At 51.8% G+C, this 27,746-nt stretch overlaps 1 protein-coding gene across 1 annotated transcript in view; it reads left to right on the forward strand.

The window, feature by feature from the left end:
- LOC137336022 (calcium-activated potassium channel subunit alpha-1a-like) overlaps nucleotides 1-27,746 on the forward strand; it is a 140,340-nt gene that overhangs the window by 37,140 nt on the left and 75,454 nt on the right. Inside the window, exons 5-12 of the mRNA XM_068001525.1 lie at nucleotides 481-592; nucleotides 4,181-4,256; nucleotides 10,191-10,266; nucleotides 15,780-15,950; nucleotides 18,348-18,439; nucleotides 19,235-19,345; nucleotides 23,580-23,685; nucleotides 25,816-25,898. Of these exons, the coding sequence (XP_067857626.1) occupies nucleotides 481-592; nucleotides 4,181-4,256; nucleotides 10,191-10,266; nucleotides 15,780-15,950; nucleotides 18,348-18,439; nucleotides 19,235-19,345; nucleotides 23,580-23,685; nucleotides 25,816-25,898 (827 nt within the window). The remainder of the gene's footprint in view (nucleotides 1-480; nucleotides 593-4,180; nucleotides 4,257-10,190; nucleotides 10,267-15,779; nucleotides 15,951-18,347; nucleotides 18,440-19,234; nucleotides 19,346-23,579; nucleotides 23,686-25,815; nucleotides 25,899-27,746) is intronic.

Below are 27,746 nucleotides of genomic sequence, written 5' to 3' on the forward strand. Positions count from 1 at the left end.
ACCGAAGTCCCTCATCCCTGGAACCATTCTAGTAAATCTCTTCTGCACCCTCTCTAAGGCCTTGACATCCTTCCTAAAGTGAGGTGCCCAGAATTGGACACAATACTCCAGCTGAGGCCTAACCAGTGTTTTATAAAGGTTTAGCGTAACGTCCTTGCTTTTGTATTCAATGTTAATCAAATAATGTAATTAGAGTCTGCACAAGAGCTAAAATAATTGGAGTTCCTCTGATGGGCCAGGTTCGTGGGGGGGGGGCCTCAGCTGGGCTGACAGCCACTAGAATTGGCCGCAGTGTCCCCCCTGGACCTCAAGGACGGGGTGGGTGAGGTAGCAGGGGAGAGAGAGAGAGTGTGATCGATCAGAATTCCTAATCCCGGTGACTATGGGGCGATCCCCGGGTGGGCTGGATGGGTCCTCGTGATTCCTCTCGCTTGGAGATGTGCCCCTTGCTGACCTCTCCTTCTCCTCTTCGCTCGGTAGTTCATCGCGGCTAACGACAAGCTTCGCTTCTGGGTCGAGCTCAACTCCATCGTGGACTTCTTCACCATCCCGCCTGTTATCGTCGCACTCTACTTTCACAAGGACTGCGTGGGTGAGGGCTCTGTTTTTGCGTTACCGTTCGATTGCCTTGCGTTTTTTTTAACGCGCTCCCTCCTTGTGACAGGTGAGGGCTCTTTAAGCGATGGTAATGTTGCATTCATTGAATGTGCATTGAATGTACAGCACAGAAACGGGCCATTCGGCCCAACTGCCCCCTGCCTCCGCACGAGCCTGCTCCCACCCCTCTTCATCTCACCCGGTTGACTCAACCTTCCATCCCTTTCTCCCTCATTTACTTATCTAGTTTACCCTTAAATGCATCTGTGCTATTCGCCTCAGCTACTCCATGTGGTAGCGCGTTCCACGATAGTATAATACTGCTCAGAAGGAGGCCATTCGGCCCATTGCGCCTGTGCCGGCTCTTTGAAAGAGCTATCCAATTAGTCCCACTCCCCCCACCCCTGCTCTTTTCCCCCGTAGCCCTGCAAATTTTACAGTGAGTACACTCACTGATCAATTTTATTTCTTTAAATGGCGTGCTCTCTGGTCAAACAATACTCTACAGGGCCTGTAGTTGCCGTAGGGGACCCTCGATTGCCGGAAGCACAGATCAGAAACTCAGGCTAACGCCCTCCATGGTTTTCCGACCAAAATCAAGGGCAGCCGCTGCCCGTATTTTCAAAAATACACCTTGCGTTCTTCGCATCGAGCCATCTCGCCAACCCCGTGGGTGGGGAGCGACTTCCTGACGCAAAGGATTGTGGTTACGCCACTGTGGTAGGGGGCGCGTAGCCAACCTTGCCCGGAATGTCCTGGAATCGCCCGCGCGCTTTGCCCCGAGCAACTCGGGAGGAAAGATCGCCGGGCAATTCTCGAGACGAACGTCGAGCGGTGAATCAGGTCGATCAGAGGTGATTTGATGGAAAGGTTCAAAATCATGAAGGGTTTGGAGAAAGTAAATAAAGAGAAACTGTTCCCAAGGGTCGAGAACCAGAGGTCGCAGATTTAAGGTGATCGGCAGAAGGCGACACGAGGAGAAACCTTTTAACGCAGCGAGTTGTTATGATCTGGAATTCGCTGCCTGAAAAGGCGGTGCAGGCAGATTCGATCGTGGGCTTCAAAAGGGAATTGGATAAATACTTGAAGGGAAAAATTTGCAGGGCTACGGGGGAATGGGACTAACTGGATTGCTCTTGCAAAAGAGCCGGCACGGGCACGATGGGCCGAATGGCCTCCTTCTGTGCTGTAACCATTCCACGATTCGATGACCTTGCCGTCACCTTCTCGATAGCTTTTGCACATCTCTGGAGACACGATGGTCCGGCCGGGCTTTGAGTTGCCAAGGCAACGCACGCCTGCCCTCCACCCGACCCTCTGGTTGGCGCACCGGTGCGGCCACTTGCCATGCCCCCCACCCCCATCGCGTCGTGAGATGACACATCCCGCAATGCATTCCACCCGAGCTGGCGACCCGACACGGGTAGCGTTCGTGGTAACTGGGCTGGCAGGGCGGAGGTCGCTTGGTCAAATGTGCGCCATGGCAAATTGTGAAATCAGATTCAATACATCTGGTCGCTTGTGGGCTGGCACCAGAAAGAGGGCCCGTGAAACTGCCAGATAGTTGTAAAAACCCAACTCGCCCTACCCAGGCTGGCATCCGGCTCGTTCTACCCAGGTTCCCACTCAACTGGTTCTACCTAGGCTGGCATCCGGCTCGTTCTATCCAGGTTCCCACTCAACTGGTTCTACCCAGGCTGGCATCCGGCTCGTTCTACCCAGGTTCCCACTCAACTGGTTCTACCCAGGCTGGCATCCGGCTCGTTCTATCCAGGTTCCCACTCAACTGGTTCTACCCAGGCTGGCATCCGGCTCGTTCTTCCCAGGTTCCCACTCAACTGGTTCTACCCAGGCTGGCATCCGGCTCGTTCTATCCAGGTTCCCACTCAACTGGTTCTACCCAGGCTGGCATCCGGCTCGTTCTATCCAGGTTCCCACTCAACTGGTTCTACCCAGGCTGGCATCCAGCTGGCTCTACCCAGGTTCCCACTCAACTGATTCTACCAAGGCTGGCATCTCTACCTGGTCTGATAACCCCTAAACTCAAGAGAACTCAGGCCTAGTCTATGCAACCTGTCCTCATAATTTAACCTTCTACGCCCTGGTATCATCCTGGCGAATCTGTGCTGCACCCCCTCCAATACAATCCTTCCTCAGGTGCGGTGCCCAGAACCGAACGCAGTGCTCCAGATGGGGTCTGACCATGGCTTTATGACAAGTCTGTGGTGAGACTCGCCACACTGAGTGAGTAAATGGGATGAGCATCCGAGCAAGACAGGCTCGGAGAGCTGCGCGCTGCCCTTTGCCCTCTGTGGCCCGAGTTCAAATGCAGTCCCCGGTCATTGGGTGAACATGCCACTTCGGCTATATAGCACGACACAACTGAGAACTACCCATAGACTGAAAATAGCCAGGGCCACTTACCTACGCCAGTAGGAGAGTTGGTTTGGGAAGCAGGTAGCTTCACATTGGTGCAAGTCAAGTATCCCTTTCAACGGGCGAGACTTGTTGAGATGGAAGCTGCTCAACGAAGTGTCTCGAAGGGACATGAGGAAGTAAGGTTCTGCCGTCCATCTGACCAGTCCTCGATTTGAGTATCCCTCCCTCGCCCACTCCCTCAAACCCTTCTTGACACGAAGGGGAGTGGAAATCTGGAACTCTCTCCCCCAAAAAGCTATTGAGGCTGGGGGGTCAATTGAAAATTTCAAAATCGAGATAGAGTAGATTTTTGTGGGGTATTAAGGGTTACAGAACCAGGGCGGGTAGAGGGAGTTGAGATACAGATCAGTTTTGGTCTCCATACTTAAGAAAAGACATACTTGCTCTCGAGGCAGTACAGAGAAGGTTCACTCGGTTAATCCCGGGGATGAGGGGGCGGACATATGAGGAGAGGTTGAGTAGATTGGGACTCTACTCATTGGAGTTCAGAAGAATGAGAGGCGATCTTATTGAAACATGTAAGATTGTGAAGGGGCTTGATCGGGTGGATGCGGTAAGGATGTTCCCAAGGATGGGTGAAACTAGAACTAGGGGGCATAATCTTAGAATAAGGGGCTGCTCTTTCAAAACTGAGATGAGGAGAAACTTCTTCACTCAGAAGGTAGTAGGTCTGTGGAATTTGCTGCCCCAGGAAGCTGTGGAAGCTACATCATTAAATAAATTGAAAACAGAAATAGACAGTTTCCTAGAAGTAAAGTGAATTAGGGGTTACGGGGAGCGGGCAGGAAATTGGACATGAATTTAGATTTGAGGTTAGGATCAGATCAGCCATGATCTTATTGAATGGCGGAGCAGGCTCGAGGGGCCGATTGGCCTATTCCCGCTCCTATTTCTTATGTTCTTATGATCTAATTGAATGGCAGAACAGGCTCCGAGGGGCTGAATGGCCTCCTCCTCTTCCTATGTTCCTTTCCAATTCTCAATTACATTTGTCCACACTCTCCGGACAGTCCACCGCCCCCAGCATGAATTAAAAAGAAAGCTCCTTTCGCGCCCTCAGGACGTCCCAAACGCTTGTTGTAATGTAGGGGAACGCAGCAGCCATATTTGCCCACAGTGAGATGATTCGTTTCCCCTCATGCAGGCTTGAGGTTCATGAGGTCGCTCCGTCTGCTCCAGTTGCCTGAAATCCTGCAGTATTTAAGGATCCTGAAGAGAAAGTAAGTCACGCTGCGGGTCGATAACAGGTTTCAAAACTGCTTCGTAAAGTTAGGCCGTCCAGCGAACAGAGAGCCAGGAGCTCCTGCAGCACTAGAACGGTACCAGGGATGAGGGACTTTAGTTGCGCGGAGAGACCGGAGAAGCTGGGGTTGTCCTCTTCGGATAAGGTCGAGAGGAGATTTGACAGAGGTGTTCAAAATCGTGAAGGGTTTTGATCGAGTCAGCAAGGAGAAACTGTTTCCAGTGGCAGAAGGGTCGGGAACCAGAGGACACAGATTTAAGGTGATCGGCAAAAGAGCCAAAGGCCGACATGTTTTTTACGAAAGATCTGGAATGCGCTGCCTGAAAGGGCGGTGGAAGCAGATTCAATAGTAACTTTCAAAAAGGGAATTGGATAAATACTCCAAGGGAAAAAATTTACAGGGCAACGGGGGAAAGAGCAGGGGAATGGGACTAATTGAATAGTTCTTTCAACTGCGGAGCAGACTTGAGGGGCTGAATGGCCTCCTCTTGTTCTTAATGCTCCTATATTCCTATGACTTCCACTTCTTGCCCAGATAGACATTCTTTATATGTAAGCCTGCATAGAGAATTTATGCATCTCCTTCTGAGGTCACATGTCCTGTCTACAAAACCTTACATCCTGTTGTTAACTTTTCTCTATCGATTCCTATGTCCACATTTACAATGGGAACTTCCTATGTAAACGTGTCACGGTGTAATTACACCCTCCCGCCAGTGGCGGCGCCGTAGTGCCTCACTTTTGCTTCTCCCTCGAGAGCAGGGAAACGCCTGTGTTCCAACCAACTCTGCTTCCCAAATCGTCCTCCGTTTTGCCAATTAACTCTCAATCATAATATTAAATCAAACTATTAAAAATAAGGACTGGACATATGACTCTAAATTGGGGGCTGTATTATATCTCCACGGTCTGGTCCAATTATCCCCCTGCCCTCTAACCCTGCTTCATCTGAAACTACACTTGGATTTAACCCCTCATGTGCAATGCCACAGGAGGACAACTAGTCATTTACCCAATGAAAGCGCAAGTCAAATATATAAACAACTGTCCAAAGGATGATTACTACCCATCGTGGCCATTTTTGGTTTCTCTTTGCTTCTCGGGATGTTGGCATCGTTGGCATTTATTGCCCGTCCCTAGTTGCCCCTTGAGAAGGTGGTGGTGAGCCGCCTTCTTGAAGTGCGGCGATGGTTAGCCCATCTCGATGTTTGGCTTTGAGCCCTCAAGGTCCCACTTCGGGAAAGCCGCTGTAGCTTTCCGGTGTTCCGGCGTTCCCGGGGTGGAGCCTGGCTTGGTGGAACGCAAGTCGGAGAATTGGAACTGGCATTGTGTCCCTATATCTGACTGGTGCTCCTTCGAATGTTGCCTGAGTGAGTGAAGGAGGTGACGTGGAGAGGGTTTTCAAAGAATTTTCCACGCTCAAGAGACAAGTTTTTCCTAAAATTCTCGGAAGGGGATTGAGTTTGGGTCTCAGGGAGTACAGTCTGGGTTGGTGGGCATCACTGCGTCAGGGCTTGTGTTTCATGATGCCTTGAGCCAGCTCCCTGAGGCCTAGCAGTGAGCATTAGTGGCATTGTAAGCAGTGTAGATGAAAACATAAAATCACAAAGCGATATTGATAGATTAGGTGAATGGGCAAAACTGCGGCAAATGGAATTCAGTGTAGACAAATGTGAGGTCATCCACTTTGGATCAAAAAAGGATAGAACAGGGTACTTTCTAAACGGTAAAAAGTTAAAAACAGTGGATGTCCAAAGGGACTTAGGGGTTCAGGTACATCGATCATTGAAGTGTCATGAACAGGTGCAGAAAATAATCAATAAGGCTAATGGAATGCTGGCCTTTATATCTGGAGGACCAGAGTACAAGGGGGCAGAAGTTATGCTGCAGCTATACAAAACCCTGGTTAGACCGCACCTGGAGTACTGTGAGCAGTTCTGGGCACTGCACCTTCAGAAGGACATATTGGCTTTGGAGGGAGTGCAGCGTAGGTTTACTAGAATGATACCCGGACTTCAAGGGTTAAGTTACGAGGAGAGATTACACAAATTGGGGTTGTGTTCTCTAGAGTTTCGAAGGTTAAGGGGTGATCTGATCGAAGTTTATAAGATATTAAGGGGAACGGATAGGGTGGATAGAGAGAAACTATTTCCGCTGGTTGGGGATTCTAGGAGTAGGGGGCACAGTCTAAAAATTAGTGCCAGACCTTTCAGGAGCGAGATTAGAAAACATTTCTACACACAAAGGGTGGTAGAAGTTTGGAACTCTCTTCCGCAAACGGCAATTGATACTAGCTCAATTGCTAAACTTAAATCTGAGATAGATAGCTTTTTGGCAATCAAAGGTATTAAGAGATATGGGCCAAAGGCAGGTATATGGAGTTAGATCGCAGATCAGCCATGATCTTCTCAAATGGCGGAACAGGCACGAGGGGCTGAATGGTCTACTCCTGTTCCTATGTTCCTAGCTTAATTGTAAACAATTTTACAACACCAAGTTATAGTCCAGCAATTTTATTTTAAATTCACAAGCTTTCGGAGGCTTCCTCCTTCGTCAGGTGTTCACATCGTTCACCTGAGGAAGGAGGAAGCCTCCGAAAGCTTGTGAATTTAAAATAAAATTGCTGGACTATAACTTGGTGTTGTAAAATTGTTTACAATTGTCAACCCCAGTCCATCACCGGCATCTCCACATCATATGTTCCTAGCAGCAGAGCCGATCACATCCCCGGTCTGTGCTCGGTTAGCTGATCTCAGGTGTCAGTGGGTTGTGAGTTCAAATCCTGAGCCCATAGGCCGACACTCCCAGTGCAGTACTGAGGGAGTGCTGCACTGTCAGAGGTGCCATCTTTCCAAAGAGATGTTAAACTGAGGCCCTCTCTGCCCTCTCGGGTGGAAGTAAAAGATGCCATGGCACCATTGGAAGAAGAGCAGCCAATATTTCTCCCTCAACCAACGTCACCATAACAGATTTACCTGGTCATTTATCACATTGCTGTTTGTGGGATCTTGCTGTGCATAAAATGGCTGCCAGATTTGCCGACAAAACTACGGGCGCTAAATTGGGCCGTGTAGCGCCCATTGTTTCGGCGCTACATGGCCTCTCCGACATCCAAGATGGCGTCTTGGATGCGCACACACGTTTCCAGCGTGCCCTGTGCCGGACGCCATCTTGGTATAGGAGTTAGCGCAGGCGCAGATAACGAACGCTGGAATCATGTAAAGTAGGGAGAAAATGGCTTCAATCAGTGTACAACGCTGATTTAAAGTGATAGACACCATTTTGGGACTTAACGCTCAACTCAACGCACAGTCTTAACCCCGACCATCTTAGAGTGCCTGGAGGACCCCCCACCAGCGCTATTTAAAGGGACCATGAGGGATTTACAGGTTAGTGGCTGGATTATTGCCTCTGTCTGCCCAGACATTTGTAACTGTTTTTGGTGGTCTCCTACACTTGAATACGAGGACTAGGGGACATAGCCTAACATTTAGAGCCAGGACGTGCAGGAGTGAAGTTAGGAAATGCTTCTACACGCAAAGGATGGGAGACGTTTGGCTCTTCTGTAAACGGCAATTGATGCTAGCTCATTTGTGAATTCTAAATCTGAGATTGATAGATTTCTGTGAACCAAGGGTATTAAGGGATATGGGGCTAAGGCGGGTATATGGAGTTAGGTCACAGGTCCACCATGATCTAATTGAATGGTGGAACAGACTCGAGGGGCTAAATGCCACTTGTTGCCTCTTGATATGCGCCACCTTCTCCTGCAAGAAAGCGGGACGTGTGTCTGGGTGATGTGCCCATCATGGTTGAATAGCTGCCAGTGTGTGCGGCCTGTGAGTTGTGGGTGGGCGGTTTGAAACAGTGGTAATGTGTGAGGGTGAGAGGAAGCATCTGATTGGAGTTGAGTACTGATGGAAAGAGTTTGTTGGTATGTGGGGGATGGGGGGTTTAGTGCGTGGTGCAGTTGGTAGGAGACGCCACTTGACAGTTGACCTCACTCAACTTGACCACTCATGTCAAATCATTGAACTTCTTCCTGCACTGCATCTATGTTCATGATGCTGTGCGTCTGGCATTGACTTCGTCCCCCGCTGCCTCCCATTTCTTTTGAGTATATGTCTGGAGGGCCTCTTGCCCCCCCTCCTCCCCCCACTGCGGATATAGGATGTCCCTCCTTCTGTCCACCTCTTGCACCAAGGCCCCTGGTGCATCAGCAGAGAACCTTGGTGCATGCTCTCTCGCAGGCCTGGTACCAACTCAGATCGGCAGATTGGTGAGGTCTGGTGTGCAGATTGGAGGATGTGGGATTTAGTGGTGCGCAACCTTTATTCAATGTTTTAACATAGCTCATCAGTATGTTAACATAGGGACAGGACCTGCAACTGTGCTTTATGTGTGCGATGTCTGATCTCCGTTCAGACTCCGTGCAGACATCAGGCTGTTATATTCAGCAAATAACAGGTACCAGCTACCTTTAAGAGACTTCAAACAGGCAGCCTGCCTTTAAGAGATTGGAGCGCCCCCCCTGCTGGCGGAAAGTGCGAATTGCATGGAATTGAATGGATTTCCAACGCAGATTGCAGGTGAGTCCTCAGGCCTGACAAAAATCTCGCCCTGCCTGCGCAGGGACCATTGGGCGCGGGGTAATAGCGGATCGCGCAACCCGCGCCCAAAAACAGGCCCGATCCAATCTTCCCTTTAAGAGATGGAGCTCCCTCTGGTGGTGGAAAGTGCGAATTGCATTGATTCCACGTGCAAGGCCTGGACAGGAATGCTGGTTGCAGGTCAGTGCTCCCTTGGGACCAGGCTTGCGTCCTGCCTGCCCGGGGTCCAAAGTACTCCAGTTGGCTGTGAAGTGCTCTGGGAAATCCTGAAGATGTGCAAGGTGCTATATAAATGCAAGTTCTTCCTTTCTTGCGGAGGAGAAAGGTCCGATTCTGTGTTACTGAGCTGCGAGGCGGGAAATTGCTGGCCATCCAGAATCTGGATAGCTTTTGGCTGGCGACCACAGTGGGACCGAGAGAATGGGAACATGGTATTGAGATAGAGGATCAGCCATGAGCATATTGAATGGCGGAGCAGGCTCGAAGGGCCGAATGGCCTACTCCTGCTCCTATTTTCTATGTTTCTACGTTTCCCCCAAACACATTATTCTCAAGAGCGAGCATGGCTTGAAGGGAGATCTGTACCTGATCCTACCCTTCTATCAAAGCCCACTTTTGGCACGGCTCCCAGCCTGGATAGCGATCGGGGGGGGGGGGCCCCTGGCTGATGTTACCCCACGAAGGCCCGAAGTAAAATTCTAGCCTGTTTGCGTCTGCTCAGGCTGAGAAAGAAAGACTTTGCATTTATATAGCGCCTTTCACAACCTCAGGACGTCCCAAAGCGCTTCGCAGCCAATAAACTGGGCGACATGGACATGTTGGGCCGAAGGGCCTGTTTCCATGTTGTAAACGTCTATGATTCTATTCTATGAAGCACTTTTGAAGTGTAATGTAGGAAACGCGGCAGCCGATTTGCGCACAGCAAGATCCCACAAACAGCAACGAGATAATGACCAGATCATCTGTCATTTTAGCGCTGTTGGTTGACGGTTAAATATTTTCCCAGGACACCGGGGAGAACTCCCCCCTTGCTCTTCTTCCAGTAGCGGCCGCGGGATCTTTTACGTCCGCCTGAGAGAGCCTCGGTTTAACGTCTCGTCCGAACGACGGGGCCTCCGACAGAGTTACAGGCCAAAGTCTTGTCGAGTGCTGCCCACTGAGCCTGGGCCTTCAGGAGAAGAAGGGGAAACAAATTGGCTGATAAAGGAGATAAGACTAGCCTAATATTTACTTCCAGTGTTAATGTCGAATCTCCGCTGCTCAGCCTTCCTGCTTTTAAAAAGAAATCTTTTATTCTGCAGTGCAAAAATCAAACTGGCCAGTCTGTTGTGTGTGTTTCTGGGCACTTGGTTCACTGCTGCTGGCTTCATTCACACGGTGAGTTTATAGCCTGTCTCTTTAAGTTACCCCCATTTTAACAAGAGGTTCACGCCCCACAGGTTTCGGGAACAAGACTTAGGCCCCGATATTAGCGGGGAGGCGGGATGGCAGCGGGCGCGGGGGACGTGATTGGGCGCGTGTGCATCACGGGCTGTCAGCTGGGGGAGTTTTATTTAAAGGGGCAGTCCTCTAATGGCTGCTCCTGGAGCAAAGACCCGCACACCACAATGGAGCGGTCCAGGGGAAAGGCTGCTCCTCGATTTAGCGATGCCTCACTCCAGGACGGGGTGAGGAGGAGGAGGAGGGATGTGTTCTTGCCGGCAGACGAGAGGAAGTGGCCTGCCTCTGCCACCAAAAAGGCCTAGCTCGAGGTGGCAGAGGAGGTCACCAGGTCAGTCAAAGTGAGCACGCTTACTCATTCTCCTACACTCTGTCTTCCACATCACCGCCCCCACCCCCCCAACTCCTTCTGCACTGCCAACACTACTCTATCACATCACTCCTCACACCCACTCAAACCTCATCCTCAACTTACCTGCACTTACTCACCTCCCCAGTACTCATCCCACCACTACCACTCAACCCAATCCTCATACAATCTCATGGCTCTGTCTCACACTCACCCTCTGATGCATCTCTTTCACGGTCAGCCTCACCCAAACCAATGCATTCAGCGATTGGCCACGGCACCGTCCCTCACTTACGCCTCTCTACTTTCTCCCCTTATCGGAGAAGAGAGCCCAGAATGCACGGGAGAGGGCGAGGACCAGAGGGGGGGCCGCAACATCTGGTCGTCCTCACGGACGCAGAGCAGGAGGCTCTTGAAGTGAGCCGTACCCTCGAGTGCCTGTCCGTCGGGGACGCAGAGACTGCCACCCGACAAACGGCTGGTGACAGAACTTTAACATTCAGCACTCACAAATGATGCCTTGCCATCTTCAACACCTCAACATCTGTCATCATGCTTAATATTGCCTTCCGTTCTCTTAAAGGGCCTTCAGCGACCGCCGTGACGGCGGAGGGCGATTCCTCAGAGGACATGCCGGCCTCTGAGGGGGCACCGTCACATCTGAGCGAGCCATCCACCAGCGCAGATACACACACCTCGGTGGGTCCCCGTCCTCACTTAGTTGGGGTCGCACATGGTGAGTCACCACACCTGTGAGCTGTGCGGGAGACGATGCTGCTGCTGGTGACCTCCTCTGCCACCTCGAGCCAGGCCTTCTTGGTGGCAGGGGCAGCTGTGGAGAGTCCGCGTCGGTGGGAGCAATCTTCTCCAGGCTCTGCTCAGCTGGACACAGATGCTGATCCCTGGGGGCCATCCTTTAAAAGGAGAATGATCGAGGGGCAGCAGCACATCTGCGAGGTGCTGGAACAAGTGCCTCGCGCACTCTCCACAATCGCGCAGAGGATGGAGGAGTCCAACTCCTGCATGAGTGGAATGGTGGCACAGGTACAGGAGGGGATCTCTGAGATACTGTCACAGGGACGTGAGGGCATCTCTGAGATACTGTCACAGGGACGTGAGGGCATCTCTGAGATAGTGTCACAGGGACGTGAGGGCATCTCTGAGATACTGTCACAGGGACGTGAGGGCATCTCTGAGATACTGTCACAGGGACGTGAGGGCATCTCTGAGATAGTGTCACAGGGACGTGAGGGCATCTCTGAGATACTGTCACAGGGACGTGAGGGCATCTCTGAGATAGTGTCACAGGTACAGGAGGGAATCTCTGAGATACTGTCACAGGGACGTGAGGGCATCTCTGAGATAGTGTCGCGGGTAAGTGCGGGAATGTCTGCGATGGAGGGAAGGCTAGCCTCCATCGAGCTTCAAGCACGGCTCACCAATGAGTCCAATGAGGCCCTGACAACGGCCTATCGGACTCAGGGTGAGCAACTTTCTGCCACCTTAAACAGGCAGGCAGATACTCTGGCACTGGCCTTACAAGGCTTCACACATGTCCTCCAAACTGTCGTCCAGCAGGGTGGTAGGAGTGATGTGGGCCTGGCCCAGGAAAGGGATGATGGCGAAAGGGGACATGGAAGTGGGGACGCCACTCAAAGTGCTCCTGCGTCTCACCCATTTCCCCCCTCCCAACCAATACCCACAATGCTGCCTCCTCTCCAGGTGGCCGAGTCTGCCCCTGCACAGGTGCAGGTGGAGCAGCCTTTGGAGGGGCCCTCACGGGCACCGAAACCCAGAGGGCGTAGGCCCAAAGCATCTAATCGGTCAGGGCATGACCAAGAGCAACCTGGCACTACCTCTGCTGCAGCCACAGGGGATGCACCACGTAAGAGTAGTCGGAAGAGAAAGGCGAAGGTTTTGTGAGCACGAAGGGGATGCACAAGGGTGTTTGACGGTTGGTCATGTTTTTTTATTTATATTTTGTTAAACTCACATTAAATATTATGATTGTCACCACTACTGCCACGTCTTGGCCATTCTTGACTGGCTTGTGTAATAAGGCCCTTTCATGAGGTTCACCATGAACGCCCACACTTGATGCCACCCATTGGGTCACCCTACAGTGGGTGTAGGTGTAGTTGCACGACTATTTTGTGCAGGGGCGGGAGGGGCTGGTATGGCTGCTGCTCTATCCAGGTGGTGTGAGGACTGGACTCTTCACACTGTCTGATGTTAGGAGAACCGTTCACACATCAGTGACTCCCTGGCCTCACGAGCAGCCAGGTGAGCCGCTGTTCTGCCCTTGGGTTGCTCCTCCTCCTCCGCCTCTTCCTCCTCGTCGTCCTCCTCCTCCTCCTCAATATGGGTGGCAGATGTGGATGGGGCCTCCTCCAGCGGCACCCCTCTCTGTTGTGCCATGTTTGCAGGTGGTGGGGTTCCTCAGAGGTGTCATGAGCCACGTATGCAGGGGGTATCCCTTGTCCCCGAGGAGCCAGCCCTTGCGGGTGTTCGGTGCGTGGAAGAGGGGCGGGATGTTGGACTCCCGGAGGATGAAGGAACCGTGGCAGCTGCCGGGGTATCTGGCGCACACGTGAAGGCATCTCTTGCGGTGGTCACAGATGAGCTGAGTGTTGATGGAGTGATAGCCCTTCCTGTTGATGAACAGTCCTGGCTCTTGTGGAGGTGCTCGTATTGCTATATGGGTGCAATCGATTACACCCTGCACCCGTGGGAAGCCGGCCACAGCGTGGAATCCCACTGCCCTCTCCGTCTGGCTGAGGTCGTCCATGGGGAAGTTGACGTCGTGCGAGGCCCTGCGAAACAAGCCGTCGGTGACCTGCCTTATGCACTTGTGGGCAGACGACTGAGAGGCCCCGGAGATGTCCCCGGTGGCACCCTGGAACGATCCGGAGGTGAAGAAGTTGAGGGCAGTGGTGACTTTGACAGCGACAGGTAAGGAGATGCTGCTCGGCCCAGCCGGGAGCAGCTCGGCATGAAGGAGGCTGCAGATGTCCGCGACTACCTTGGGACTGACTCTGAGCCTCCGTATGCGCTGCTCCTCAGAGAGGTCCAGGAAGCTGAGCCTCGGTCTGTAGACCCTGTGGTGAGGGTAGTGCCTCCTGTAATTCGCTCTCTCTGTAGTTGCCCTTTGTGCTCTTGTGCGGGTGCCTGTGGCGCAGCACTGCATTGGGGAGCTCCACGTGGCGGAGGTGGACGCCTTGCCTGGCGAGGCCGGTGATGTTGCTCGTCCTCGGATGTAGTGGTGAATGCAGCCATGGCGTCCCCCATCCTGTCAAATAATCCTTTGCGTCTCCCGCTGGCTGCTGGCTGAAACACGTCTGCTCCAACAGGGAGTGTTTCCCACAGCACGGGAAACACGCTGAGGATCCTTCAAAATCGCACCCCTGCCAAAACGTGGAGACAATTAAGTACTTTAACTACCTCAGCAAAGTCTCATCCCGCCGGCTTTAATTGCCGGTGGGGCTTCCAAATTCGGGAGCTGCGCGCGTACCCGGACGCGTCAATGGGGAACCCGGAAGTCTGCGGGTTGGAGCCGGGCTCCGAACCCGCTCGGGATTTCCCCGATTTTCGGAGCCCCCCCCACGCTCCCGTTCCTTCACCCGAAAATCGAGCCCTTTGTCTTTGTCACAGCAACAAAGGCATCTGGCATTTGTATAATGGCCTTGATATGGAAAGAGGTCCCAGGATGCTTCACTCATGGCCCAGGATGCTTCACTCATGGCCCAGGATGCTCCACCGATGGCCCAGGATGCTTCACCGATGTCCCAGGATGCTTCACTCATGGCCCAGGATGCTTCACCGATGTCCCAGGATGCTCCACCGATGGCCCAGGATGCTTCACCGATGTCCCAGGATGCTTCACTCATGGCCCAGGATGCTTCACCGATGTCCCAGGATGCTTCACCGATGTCCCAGGATGCTTCACTGATGTCCCAGGATGCTCCACCGATGGCCCAGGATGCTTCACTCATGGCCCAGGATGCTTCACCGATGGCCCAGGATGCTTCACTCATGGCCCAGGATGCTTCACCGATGGCCCAGGATGCTTCACTCATGGCCCAGGATGCTTCACTCATGGCCCAGGATGCTTCACCGATGTCCCAGGATGCTTCAACGATGTCCCAGGATGCTTCACTGATGTCCCAGGATGCTTCACCGATGTCCCAAGATGCTTCACCGATGTCCCAGGATGCTTCACCGATGTCCCAGGATGCTTCACTGATGTCCCAGGATGCTTCACTGATGTCCCAGGATGCTTCACAGAATTCCCAGAATGCTTCACTGACATCCCAGGATGCTTCACTGATGTCCCAGGATGCCTCACAGAGGCCCGAGGAATGTAGATGGTCAGCCGAAGAAGGAGAGATTAGGACGGGGTGATCAAAAATTAAGTCGAAGAGATTGGTTTTAAGGATAGGTCTTAAAGGAGGAGAGGGAGGCGGTGGGGTTAAGGGCGGGAACTCCAGAGCGAGGGGCCCGGGCGGCTGGAAGCACTGCCCCCAATGGTGGGGCTAAGGGAGAGGGTGCTGCAGAAGAGGCCGAAATCAGGGAGTTTTTGGGCGAGGCGGGGGGGGGAGGGGGAGATTGCAGAGATAGGGAGGGGCGCGGCCGTGGAGGGATTTGAAACGAGGTGTTGGGGGAACCAGGAGCCGATGGAGGCCTGCGAGGATGGGGCGACGGGTGAGCGGGAATGGGTGCAGGGTTAGGAAACGGGCAACAGAATTTCGGAAAGATTTCAAGCTCTCCCAGATTGTTCAGTGGAGCCCAGGAGGGCCCCAGGGGTGACCCCACCCTCCAGCACGTGTGGAGATACTTTGCAAAAGTCCACCCCTTGCCTCTGCACCGTCTAGGCTGGCTGCTCGTGGGGGTGGGGGGCGGTTGCTAAGGAAGGGCAAGTAGGGGCGAGGAAGGGAAAGACTTGGAAAGGCCCAAGGATGTTGGCGGCCAATTTTAGTTGCCTCCAAGCCCTGAATCTTCGCCATAATGTTCCCGTTGGGTGAATCACCTGGGTTGATCAGGGTCGAGTGTAGAGGAACCTTGCATGACCCTTCTCACTAATTGTCACTTTCTCTGTTGTTAGATCGAAAACTCGGGAGACCCCTGGTTGCAGGAGCCCAACGGACAGACCTTGACCTACTGGCAATGCGTCTATCTTCTTATGGTCACCATGTCAACGGTCGGGTACGGTGACTTCACTGCCAGGACCACAGTGGGCCAAGTCTTCATGGTGTTCTTCATTATCCTGGGCCTGGTAAAGCAATCCCTGAATGTTCTCCTTGATTGCCTTTTGGGCACGTGAAACTCTTTGAACCCAGCGCCGATTAACGGAACCGAGGCCTCCTCTTCTCTGCCTGAGAGGGCGCGGGTGGAAATGTCGCTCAAGTTGCCAGCAAGTTGTCCTTCTGGGTCAGAGACATCCCTCCCCCCCGCCCGCCTCGCCCTCTCCCGCTCCCCCCGCAGGCCGTCACAATGGGGACCGGGGCCTTTCCAAACCGAGACAAAGTTCGAGAAACAATCGAAGTAAATTTAGGCCACTTCCAGACGTCGTCTGGTGTGGTGGCTGGAAGGGGCCAACGCTGAGGAGATGGAAGCCTGAGAAATATCCCGGGCCTAAGATGCGTCACTAGCCGGGGCAGCCTCGCCCGCCGTCCGCGGGTCGTCGGTCATGTCAATAGCCGTTTCTGGTGAACAAAGTAAAAGGGAGACCCAGACCGAGCGTCCGTTTCTCGGGCACTCAGCGGCCTACTAAGGTCCCAATGTGGCCGGCAGGAAGCACGCGGACTGTACACAGCCTTCCAGTCCCCTGGTGCAGCCAGCTGTTTACAGCTGGGGGGCAGCTGTTGGAGATCTACAGTTGCCCTTAGTGACCCCGGCCACCCCCACCCCTCCCCCCCCCCGGGCCTGAACAGAAAAAACAGCTAGCTTTTCGACTCGTGATCACTACCCTGTGGGACGGCCCAGCCCCCCAACGGGCTCTCCCATGATTCCCCCCTCTCACAGTTGAACAGCCCTCACTGTCCAGACCTCCAAAGCAAGCCAGATGGGATAACTTTGGTTAGACCACACTTGGAGAACTGTGCACAGTTCTGGTCTCCATATCCCTTGGTTAGACCATATTTGGAGTACTGTGCACAGTTCTGGTCTCCATATACCTTGGTTAGACCACACTTGGAGTACTGTGCATAGTTCTGGTCTCCATACACCTTGGTTAGACCACACTTGGAGTACTGTGCACAGTTCTGGTCTCCATATACCTTGTTTAGACCACACTTGGAGTACTGTGCACAGTTCTGGTCTCCATATAACTTGATTAGACCACATTTGGAGTACTGTGAACAGTTCTGATCTCCATATGCCTTGATTAGCCCACACTTGGAGTACTGTGCACAGTTCTGGTCTCCATATACCTTGGTTAGACTACACTTCGCGTACTGTATATAGATCTGGTCTCCATGTACCTTGGTTAGACCACACTTGGAGCACTGTGCACAGTTCTGGTCTCCATGTACCTTGGTTAGACCACATTTGGAGTACTGTGCACAGTTCTGGTCTCCATATACCTTGGTTAGACCACATTTGGAGTACTGTGCACAGTTCTGGTCTCCATATAACTTGATTAGACCACATTTGGAGTACTGTGAACAGTTCTGATCTCCATATGCCTTGATTAGCCCACACTTGGAGTACTGTGCACAGTTCTGGTCTCCATATACCTTGGTTAGACTACACTTCGCGTACTGTATATAGATCTGGCCTCCATATACCTTGGTTAGACCACACTTGGAGCACTGTGCACAGTTCTGGTCTCCATATACCTTGGTTAGACCACACTTGGAGTACTGTGCACAGTTCTGGTCTCCATGTACCTTGGTTAGACCACACTTGGAGCACTGTGCACAGTTCTGGTCTCCATGTACCTTGGTTAGACCACATTTGGAGTACTGTGCACAGTTCTGGTCTCCATATACCTTGGTTAGACCACATTTGGAGTACTGTGCACAGTTCTGGTCTCCATGCTACAAAAGGGATATAGAGGCACTGGAGAAAGTGCAAAAAAAGATTTACAGGGCTGTTATGAGAACTGAGAGTTTATAACTGAACAGGCTGGGGTTCTTTTCTCTATAAAAGAGAAGACTGAGAGGTGACCTGATAGAGGTCTTCAAAATGATGAAGGCGTTCGATAGGGTAGACGTAGAGAAGATGTCTCCACTTGTGGGGGAGACCAGGACTAGGGGCCATAAATATAAGATAGTCACTAATAAATCCAATCGGGAATTCAGGAGAAACTTCTTTACCCAGAGAGTGGTGAGAACGTGGAACTTGCTACCACAAGGAGTAGTTGAGGTGAACAGCAGAGATGCATTTAAGGGGAAGCTCGATAAACACATGAGGGAGAAAGGAATAGAAGGATATGCTGATAGGGTGAGACGAAGAAGGGTGGGAGGAGGCTCGTGTGGAGCATAAACACCGGCATAGACCAGTTGGGCCGAATGGCCTGTTTCCGTGCTGTAAATACCGTGTAATTCTACGTAAGATTGTGGTGATAAACCACCAACCTCCAGCTCAGACGGGGTGACCCGACCGACCCCCTAACAGTCCCTGGTTTCCGAAACAAAAGCTAACATCGGAATCCTTGCCAATCCGACAGGCCTTGTTTGCGAGCCACGTCCCTGAGATCATCGAAATCATCGGAAGCCATAAGAAGTACACGGGCTCGTACAGACCGGTGCGGGGTAAAAAGTGAGTAACTGCCTCCTCTATATGTCTCTTCCCCCCCCCCCAAACCGCGCAGGTCTTCTGACCGGTTTTGTTTGGTTCGGAATTCTCTCTGAAGCCCTCAGCAAACGTCTCTGAGTCATCCACATCTGGATGGGCAGCTCGTGAGGCTGGAGTTGTCCTCAGCACCCCTGGATTGTGGGGTGGGGTGGGGGAGAAAGAAACGTCAGCCGGACTTCCTGCTCCCGCTCACTGACCAGGGACTCCTGCCGGGCAGTGCGTGGGCATCTTGCTCGGCCGTTTTCCCAATCGACAGACCTAGCCCGTGCTTGTGGTCGAGCGACGACCCAGCGAAATGAGGACTCCTGGTTTAACATCTATCGGGCTGCCCAAACCCAAGGGCGAGGGGGAGTAGGGGAAGCACAGCGAGGGGAGGGGGGGCGCATCAAAGCGAGGGCAAAAGAGAGGCCTGAGTTTGCCCCTACGCCCGGCCCCCCACCTCCTCTCCAAAACCTGGACTCTCGGCACGAGTATCAGATGAAAGCTCAGCCAACCTCGGGAGCGTGCGCCCTCCCCCCCGGGTCTGGAAGCCCCTTTCGGGCGAGATGCCCGTTTGTGGCCATGCCTGCGCCAGCCACGAGACAATCGATTCCGACGCCACCTCACGTAAGGCCTTCAGGGGCAAGCGAGGGCGACAGCTCGCCACCCGCAATGCCAGGTCGCCATGGAAACAGGGAGTGGTTTCACTCCCCCCTCCCTCCCTCGATTCACTTCTGCCACGAAACTTTTGACCTTCTGGACGTGTCTGATCTGTCGTAGATATATACTGCTCTGCGGCCACATCACTCTGATCAGTATCCATGATTTCCTGAAAGATTTCATCCGCAAAGAGAGAGAGGAATATTCAACAGACATTGTCATCATGGAAGAGTAAGTACAGGATGCTGAGACACGGAGCCACACGTAGGCCCAGATCCGGGTAAGGCCAGCAGGTTTCCTTCCCGAAAGGACACGAGCGAAGCATCTTGGATTTAACGACAATCCGAACGCTTCAAGGTCACTTTTACTGTTACCGGTGTTTTAGTCCCCAAATTTTTTTAAACTCAATTTAAACTCTCCAACTCAACGTGAATTCTCCAACCTCTGTGGTGGGATTCAAACTCACGTTCTCCGGATTACTCCGTGACATCCTCTTTTGGACTCGAGGGGAATCAAGGGGTCTGGGGATCGGGCGGGAGAGCGGAGTTGAGGTCGAAGATCAGCCATGATCTGATTGAATGGCGGAGCGGGCTCGAGGGGCCGAATGGCCTACTCCTGCTCCTATTTCTTATGTTCTTAATCACTAGGCTACTGTCCCCTTTTTAATAGTGGTTTGAGACAAGTGACTGGCGTGGCCAACTCAGAGGGCAGTTAAGTGTGGGACTGGAGTCACATATAGACTGGGTAAGGATGGCAGGTTTCCTTCTTGAAAGGACATCAAAGAACCAGTAATGTAAAATTGCAGTGGCTGGAATTTGATTTCAAGCTGCTTCAGTTTATGTTATCGTCGTAGGAATGGTCGACTAGTGGTTTACAGAACTGCTCCAGCAACCCACACCTCATTTTGTTGTAAATCAAACCCGCGACCTCCACCATCTAGGGGGACGAGGGCAGCAGGTGCATGGGAACAACACCACCTGCACGTTCCCCTCCAAGTCACGCACCATCCCGACTTGGAAATATATCGACCGTTCCTTCATCGTCGCTGGGTCAAAATCCTGGAGCTCCCTTCCTAACAGCACTGTGGGAGAACCTTCACCACACGGACTGCAGCGGTTCAAGAAGGCGGCTCACCACCACCTTCTCAAGGGCAATTAGGGATGGGCAATAAATGCCGGCCTCGCCAGCGACGCCCACATCCCATGAACGAATAACAACCTGACCATGGCGAGTTGTGAAATGATTTGTAAGGCAGTATGAGTGGACACTTGATATCCTCTTGTATACAGGATAGTGCCAATGTTTAAGGGTTGGAGACTGCACTGGGCAGATTTTGAACATGGCACCCTGGTGTGAAACTGACTGGGCGGATCGGCCGCCCGTCATGGAGACCTCCCCATTTTCATTTCAGTCCATTTCAAGTCAGTTTCACGCCCGGACGGCCGGTTGAAAATCCCCTCCCCCCCCATCCCCACCCCCACCTCTTTTGTTCTTCATCCAGAACCTGATCCGAATGCCCATCCGTTCGGGATTGCTGGGCAGAGGGTCAGGTATGGTAACCAAGGCACATCCTTCCCCCTCTTCCCCCGCCCCTCTCCCCCCCCCCCCCCCGCCAACCCCATCTTAAACGGGTTAATACAGAATAACGCACGGGGGGGCTATATAACATGAGGGTGTTTAAGAGTTGGTACGGTGACTTTGCCAGTCAGAAGGTGTAGCTCGTTGTGCCTTAATCCCAATCTTGGCAAGGTGCCCCTGTGGGTGGTGTTATTTCACCCATCCCTCGTGCCAGCCATCCTGCGACCTCTTGGGCAAAATTGCCAAATTTGAGGCTTGAGACTTGGACTGAGGTTGTCAAGCTCATCTCAACCAGGACCTTTATAGAGGAGACTTCCATCCATTGTCCTGGGTTTGGTTCCAACCCAGTTCCTTGTGGCGATTCCTGGGATGAGGGGGTTATCTTATGAGGAAAGGTTGGACAAGTTGGGCCTGTGTACATTGGAGTTTAGAAGAACGAGAGGTGATCTTATTGAAACATATAAGATCCTGAGGGGCCTGGAAGGGGTAGATGCTGAGAGGATGTTTCCCCTTGTGGGAGAGACTAGAACTAGGGGCCACAGTTTAAAAATAAGGGGTCTCCCATTTAAGACGGAGATGAGGAGAAATTTTTGCTCTCAGTGGGTCGTGAGTCTGTGGAACTCCTGCAGAGAGCGATGGAGGCAGGGTCATTGAGTTCGATAGATTCCTGATTAACAAGGGAGTCAAAGGTTACAGTAGGCAGATGGGAAAGTAGGGTTGAGGTCACCATCAGATCAGCCATGATCTTATCAAAATGGCAGAGCAGGCTCGAGGGGCCGAATGGCATACTCCTGCTCTTAAATCGTACCTAAGACTACTGTCTAACCCAAGGCGCCCCTCACTCTCCAAGCCTTGTTCACGCTCTTATTTTGATTGGTTTAGCTCTGGCCTTGTTTACCACAATGAAATTACAGCACGGAAACAGGCCCTTCGGCCCAACCGGTCCGTGTTGGGGTTTATCCCCCGCACGAGCAGTATCCTAATCCCGTGTTCCCATATCCCTTTATCCCTCCTTTTCCTTAAACCACCTATTTATCCTGTTCTTAAATGTTGACCTGGCCTCTGCTTCGATCACTAACTCCGGGAGTGAATTCCACAGCCTCTCAACTCTCGGTGTAAAAAAAAAGGCTTCTCCTGCTCTCTGTCCGAAACCTCTCCCATTTAATCTTGTTCTCTGTGTCCCCTCGTTCCAGACCCCCTCAACTACTGCAAACAGACTGTTTCTATCTTACCCTGCACCTCCCCTTCAGAATTTCAAACCTCTATCAAATCGCCCCCTTAATCTCCTCTGTTCGAACAATTTTATCAATTAATTTTTTAGTAATTCCCCGATCGAACCTGTTCCGACTGGTTTCCTGCTTTTGGTACCAGTGAGTAAAGCTTTGAAATATTCGTTTTTCATTTGACACATTTTCGAAAGGAATCGCTGCGTTTTCACACAGTCAGATGTCCCACATTGACACTAAGGGGTCGCCAACTCGACTTGGACGTATTCCTGGAGGCTCCACCACATGACCCCCCGTTCTCCAACCGCCCCCCCCCCCCCCCCCCGCACTCTGGCGCCATTGGCCGCCCGACATGTCCATCCTTGCGACGTCCCGCCTTCCCCACGGCCAATCGGAAAGCGAACAGGCTTTTCACTTCCCCGATTGGATGCTTCTTGACTGCCGGTCAAACAGCCTTTATTTTCCCGTGGATGATGTTTTTACTGAAGAAATAGGAGCAGGAGTGGGCCATTCGGCCCCTCGAGCCTGTTCCGCCATTCAACAAGATCATGGCTGATCTTCTACCTCAACGCCATTTTCCTGCACCATCCCCAAACGGATAAACTTTACAAAGTGTTCACAAAAAAAAAGTTTAGAAAAAGAACCACGATTTTTTTCACGTCCCCCGATGATTTTTCTCCTGGGTTTTGCTCGGAGGAGATTAGTCTTTAATTGCTGGAGACTCCAGGCCAATCCTAGAGGGTTGGCGACCCCAACTGAGCCTGGAGGCTGGGGGAGCGGCTGGGGTTGGGGTGACAAGGAACTGTCCGGGCGGCAGTTCATCTCGAAAGGAAATCGGGTGCAGACCGGAGAGAGATCTCTCCGTAGCGTTGCCCCCTACGTAACGAGGTGTTGCTCGCGAAACCGTGGTTGACTGTCTTTGAAGAGTCAGCTCGTTCCTTTAACTAAGAGCAAAGGCTCTGATGGATTTGTAGACGGCGAACTGTGGAGGCAATTAAACATGGAAACATAGAAAATAGGAGCAAGAGTCGGCCATTCGGCCCTTCAGGCCTGCTCCGCCATTCAAAATGATCATGGCTGATCGTCTAACTCAGTCCCGCTTTCTCCCCATTTCCCTTGACCCCTTTAGCATTAAGAAATATATCGATCTCCTTCTTGAATACATCTAATGACTTGGCCTCCACTGCCTTCTGTGGTAGAGAATTCCACAGGTTCACCACCCTCTGAGCGAAGAAATTTCTCCTCATCTCGGTTCTAAATGGCATACCCCGTATCCTGAGTCCTTGCCCCCTGGTTCTGGACTCCCCAGCCATCGGGAACATCCTCCCTGCATCTAGTCTGTCTCGTCCTGTTGGAATGTTATATGTTGCGATGAGATCACCTCCCATTCTTCTATCCTTGTTTTCCCCCTCCTCTGTCTCCCTGCTCAGGTTCCCATCCCCCTGCCATTCTCGTTTAAACCTTCCCCAACAGCACTAGCAAACACCCCCCGCGAGGACAATTAAATGGAAATCAGTGAGGGGAAACGAAGCAAAGACGGCAAGCACTTTATTCGAGGGCTGACCAACCGAACTGGGCATCACGTAAATAACGGTCAATCTAAGCCTCGTTTCGCAGGAGATGTCTTCTTGATTAACACGGTACCCAATGCTTGGTTACAGTTTCAACCCAGGCCTTGAGCTCCAGGCCCTGTTCAAACGCCATGTGACTCAGATGGAGTTTTACCAAGGATCCGTACTTAACCCAACTGATTTGGACAGGGTTCAGGTAAGAACATAACAGCAGAGGTGACCTTGGCTCTGGTATTATCGGCGGGAGGCTCAAACGCATTCGATTGCCGTTCTTCCGTCGGTTAGCCGTTTATTTTATTTGGGTTAATTCCACCGTGAGGATAGCAGACCGAAGGATGGCAGGTGACATCTCCCCCCCACCCCCCCCGCAACCCCGACCTGCTCACCTTACCTCAACAGGGGGCCTTGCTTGGCGGGTTAAGCATCGAGCAGGCTGTAGCGTCTGGTTGCCGGCACAGGCCCGTTCCCAGACCTTGAGGCTGGCCGTATCCCTCTTGAGGTCGAGCGCCTTAGATCCAGTCACTCGTAGAATGGAGGCCGTCAGCCACACTGGCTTGTCAGTTGTCCTTTGTCCAGAGGCCTTTTAGCCCAAAGAAAGGCCTTGACGTAGAAGGTAACTGGCCAGAGGTCTGACCTTTCCCAGCGGCAGGTGAGTGGGCACCAGCTCCAAAGCTCCATTGGAGGACCATTGGAGACTCGGGCTGTCCCGAGTCCCCAGCAAAAATGTAGCTTTTGAGGAACGGACTTGGATCAAGCTAGAGGCCGAGACTCCTTCAAGGGTATCTCTCCTCAGATAAGGTCAGCCCCACCTATCCTGACTTCGAACGGTCAGAGGAGCAGCCCCAGGCCCCACCTGTATCGAGGCCCACAGGTCTGTCAGCTTGTTGATAACCATGGTCCACGGGCCGTGGACATTGTTTTTTCCGGGGTGCGGACACAGAGCCACTCCTTGGGAAAGGAAGAGTCCAATCTCGGGCTCCCCGCTACCCAAAGTGTCGAGTCCAATGTCTTCTGTCTCCTCCCAGATCACAATCTCCAACTAAAATCTTTTAAGTTCCCAATGCTGGATGACAACATCAAAGGTTAATTCCTGGGATGAGAGGGTTGTCCTATGAGGAGAGATTGAGTAAAATGGGCCTATACTCTCTGGAGTTGAGAAAAATCAGAGGTGATCTCATTGAAATGTATAAAAATCTTAGAGGGCTTGACAGGGCAGATGCTGAGAGGATGTTTCCCCTGGCTGGAGAGTCTAGAACTAGGGGACATGGTCTCAGGATAAGGGGTCGGACATTTAGGACTGGGATGAGGAGGAATTTCTTCACTCAGAGGGTTGTGAATCTTTGGAATTCTCTACCCCAGAGGGCTGTGGATGCTCAGTCATTGAATATATTCAAGGCTGAGATGGACAGATTTTTGGAGTCCAGGGGAATCAAGGGATATGGGGATCGGGCGGGAAAGTGGAGTTGAGGTCGAAGATCAGCCATGATCTGATTGAATGGCGGAGCAGGCTCGAGGGGCCGAATGGCCTACTCCTGCTCCTAATTCTCATGTTCTTAAATGGTGAGCCGGGGGTCAAGGTGCCCTAAGGGAACAAAAAATACTCTGGAAAATTCCTCTCCGACCCCCCCCCCATCAGGCGATCAAAATCAGCCCAGGAGATCACATGGACCAAGTGTTATCTGCAGAGACACTTGCCTTCTATATGACGTGACCTTTACCCCATTCAGGAACCGGTCCCACTCCCTCTCCGGCCCTGGGCGGAGGGTAAACGGTTGTGAGGAGGTGCAGTGCCACGAGCTGATGGCTTCTGCCAGCCTTTGTCCCACCAAAATAACAGTTGGCATGTCGAGTTATGCCCGCTTGTCACCCAAGCCCCTTTCCCTGGGATCTGATTGGCCCGTTAGAAAAAGTCAAGCCCCTTTTTCTGGGATCTGATTGGCCCGTTAGATGAACCAATCACTGAAGCTCCTTTTTCTGGGATCTGATTGGTCCGTTAGATCAACCAATCACTGCAGCCCCTTTTTCTGGGCTCTGATTGGCCCGTTAGATGCAGCCAAGCCCCTTTGTCTTGTCTCTGATTGGCCCGTTAGATGAAGCCAAGCCCCTTTTTCTGGGATCTGATTGGTTCACCAGATGAATCTGACAAAGGTAATCATTTTCTTTCTGTTTCAACTAATGTGTTAAAGGGATGGTTCTTAAAGGCACAGCTCCAAGGAGCAAATGAGGGAAATGTTGAGAATATCCAAGAAACGGCCTGAAAACAAAAAGTTCCTTAAGTCTACATTTGACATTAAGTATGAGTAAAGCCCTCTTGTTCTCACTTTAGCTGGAAGAGGCTGATGCCTGTTTGATTTTGGCAGACAAAAACTGCCTTAATCCAGAAGCAGAAGATTCTACGAACATCATGAGGTAGGAAAATGGAGCAGGGGCCGGAAGAAGTCCATTGCATTTATATAGCACCTTGACACCTCCGAGCTCTCACCCTGAGGAATCACTTGCAGTGAGCCAGAGGGGTCAAAGTGCCTTGACGGGATCCCTCTGGCCTTTGACCCAGCAGCCATTCTGCACCAGACATTTTCCACACCCAGCAACGGGATCGATATCCGGTTAAAGTTGGCTGAGGGAGGAATGTTGGCCAGGACACCGGGAGAACTCTTCAAATACGATGGGAGGGTAGTGGGGGGGCATCTTTTACTTCCGCCTGAACGGGCAGACGGGGCCTCGGTTTAGCGTCTCCTCCGAAAGACGGCACCTCTGACAGTGCAGCACTCCCTCAGTACTTTAGTGAAGGCAGAGATTAGGCCTTGTCTCACTGACCTACATTGGGCTCCTGTTCCGATTTTAAAATTCTCATCCTTGTTTTCAAATCCCTCCGTGGCCTCGCCCCCTTCCTATCTCTGTGACCTCCTCCAGCCCTACAACCCTCCGAGATCTCTGCGCTCCTCCAATTCTGGCCCATCCCTGATTTTATTCGCTCCACCATTGGCGGCCGTGCCTTCAGCTGGTTAGACCCTAAGCTCTGGAATTCCCTCCCTAAACCTCTCCGCCTCTCTCTCCTCCTTTAAGACGCTCCTTAAAACCTACCTCTTTGACCAAGCTTTTGGTCACCTGTCCTAATATCTCCTTATGTGGCTCGGTGTCAAATTTTGTTTGGTTACGCTCCTGTGAAGCACCTTGGGACATTTTACTATGTTAAAGGTGCTATATAAATGCAAGTTGTTGTAGTTGTTGTGATGTTAAATTGGTATTGAACCAATATTATTCAGATAATTTTCTCCCTCAATGAGTAATTCAATTTTATGGATAAATGGGAGTGAGTTAAGGTCATAGGATCATAGAAAGGTTACAGTACGGAAGGAGGCCATCCGGCCCATCGAGTCTGTGCCGGCTCTATGCAAGAGCAATCCAGCTAGTCCCACTCCACCACCCTATCCCCGTAGCCCCGCAAATTTTTTCCTTTCAAGTATTTATCCAGTTCTCGTTTGAAAGCCTTGATTGAATCTGCCTCCACCACCCCCTCGTGCAGTGCATTCCAGATCCTAACCACTCGCTGTGTAAAAAAGTTTTTCCTCATGTCACCTTTGGTTCTTTTGCCAATCACCTTAAATCTATGACCTCTGGTTCTTGACCCTTCCGCCAATGGGAACAGTTTCTCTCTATCTACTCTGTCTAGACTCTTCATGATTTTGAATACCTCTGTCAAATCTCCTCTCAACCTTCTCTACTCTAAGGAGAACAACCCCAGCTTCTCCAGTCTATCCACATAACTAAAGTCCCTCATCCCTGGAATCATTCTGGTAAATCTCTTCTGCACCCTCTCTAAGGCCTTCACATCTTTCCTAAAGTGCGGTGCCCAGAACTGGACACAATACCCCAGTTGTGGCCGAACCAGTGTTTTATAAAGGTTCATCATGACTTCCTTGCTTTTGTACTCCATGCCTCTATTTATAAAGCCCAGGATCCCGTATGCTTTTTTAACCGCTTTCTCAACCTGCCCTGCCACCTTCAATGATTTGTGCACATGTACCCCCAGATCTCTCTGTTCCTGCACCCCCTTTTTGAATTGTACCCTCTAGTTTATATTGCCTCTCCTCGTTCTTCCTACCAAAATGTATCACCTCACATTTTTCTGCGTTAAATTTCATCTGCTACGTGTCCACCCATTCCACCAGCCTGTCTATGTCCTCTTGAAGTCTATCACTATCCTCCTTACTGTTTACTGCACTTCCAAGTTTTGTGTCATCTGCAAATTTTGAA

Source organism: Heptranchias perlo, chromosome 20, assembly GCF_035084215.1.
Source record: "Heptranchias perlo isolate sHepPer1 chromosome 20, sHepPer1.hap1, whole genome shotgun sequence".
Lineage (NCBI taxonomy): Eukaryota > Metazoa > Chordata > Chondrichthyes > Hexanchiformes > Hexanchidae > Heptranchias > Heptranchias perlo.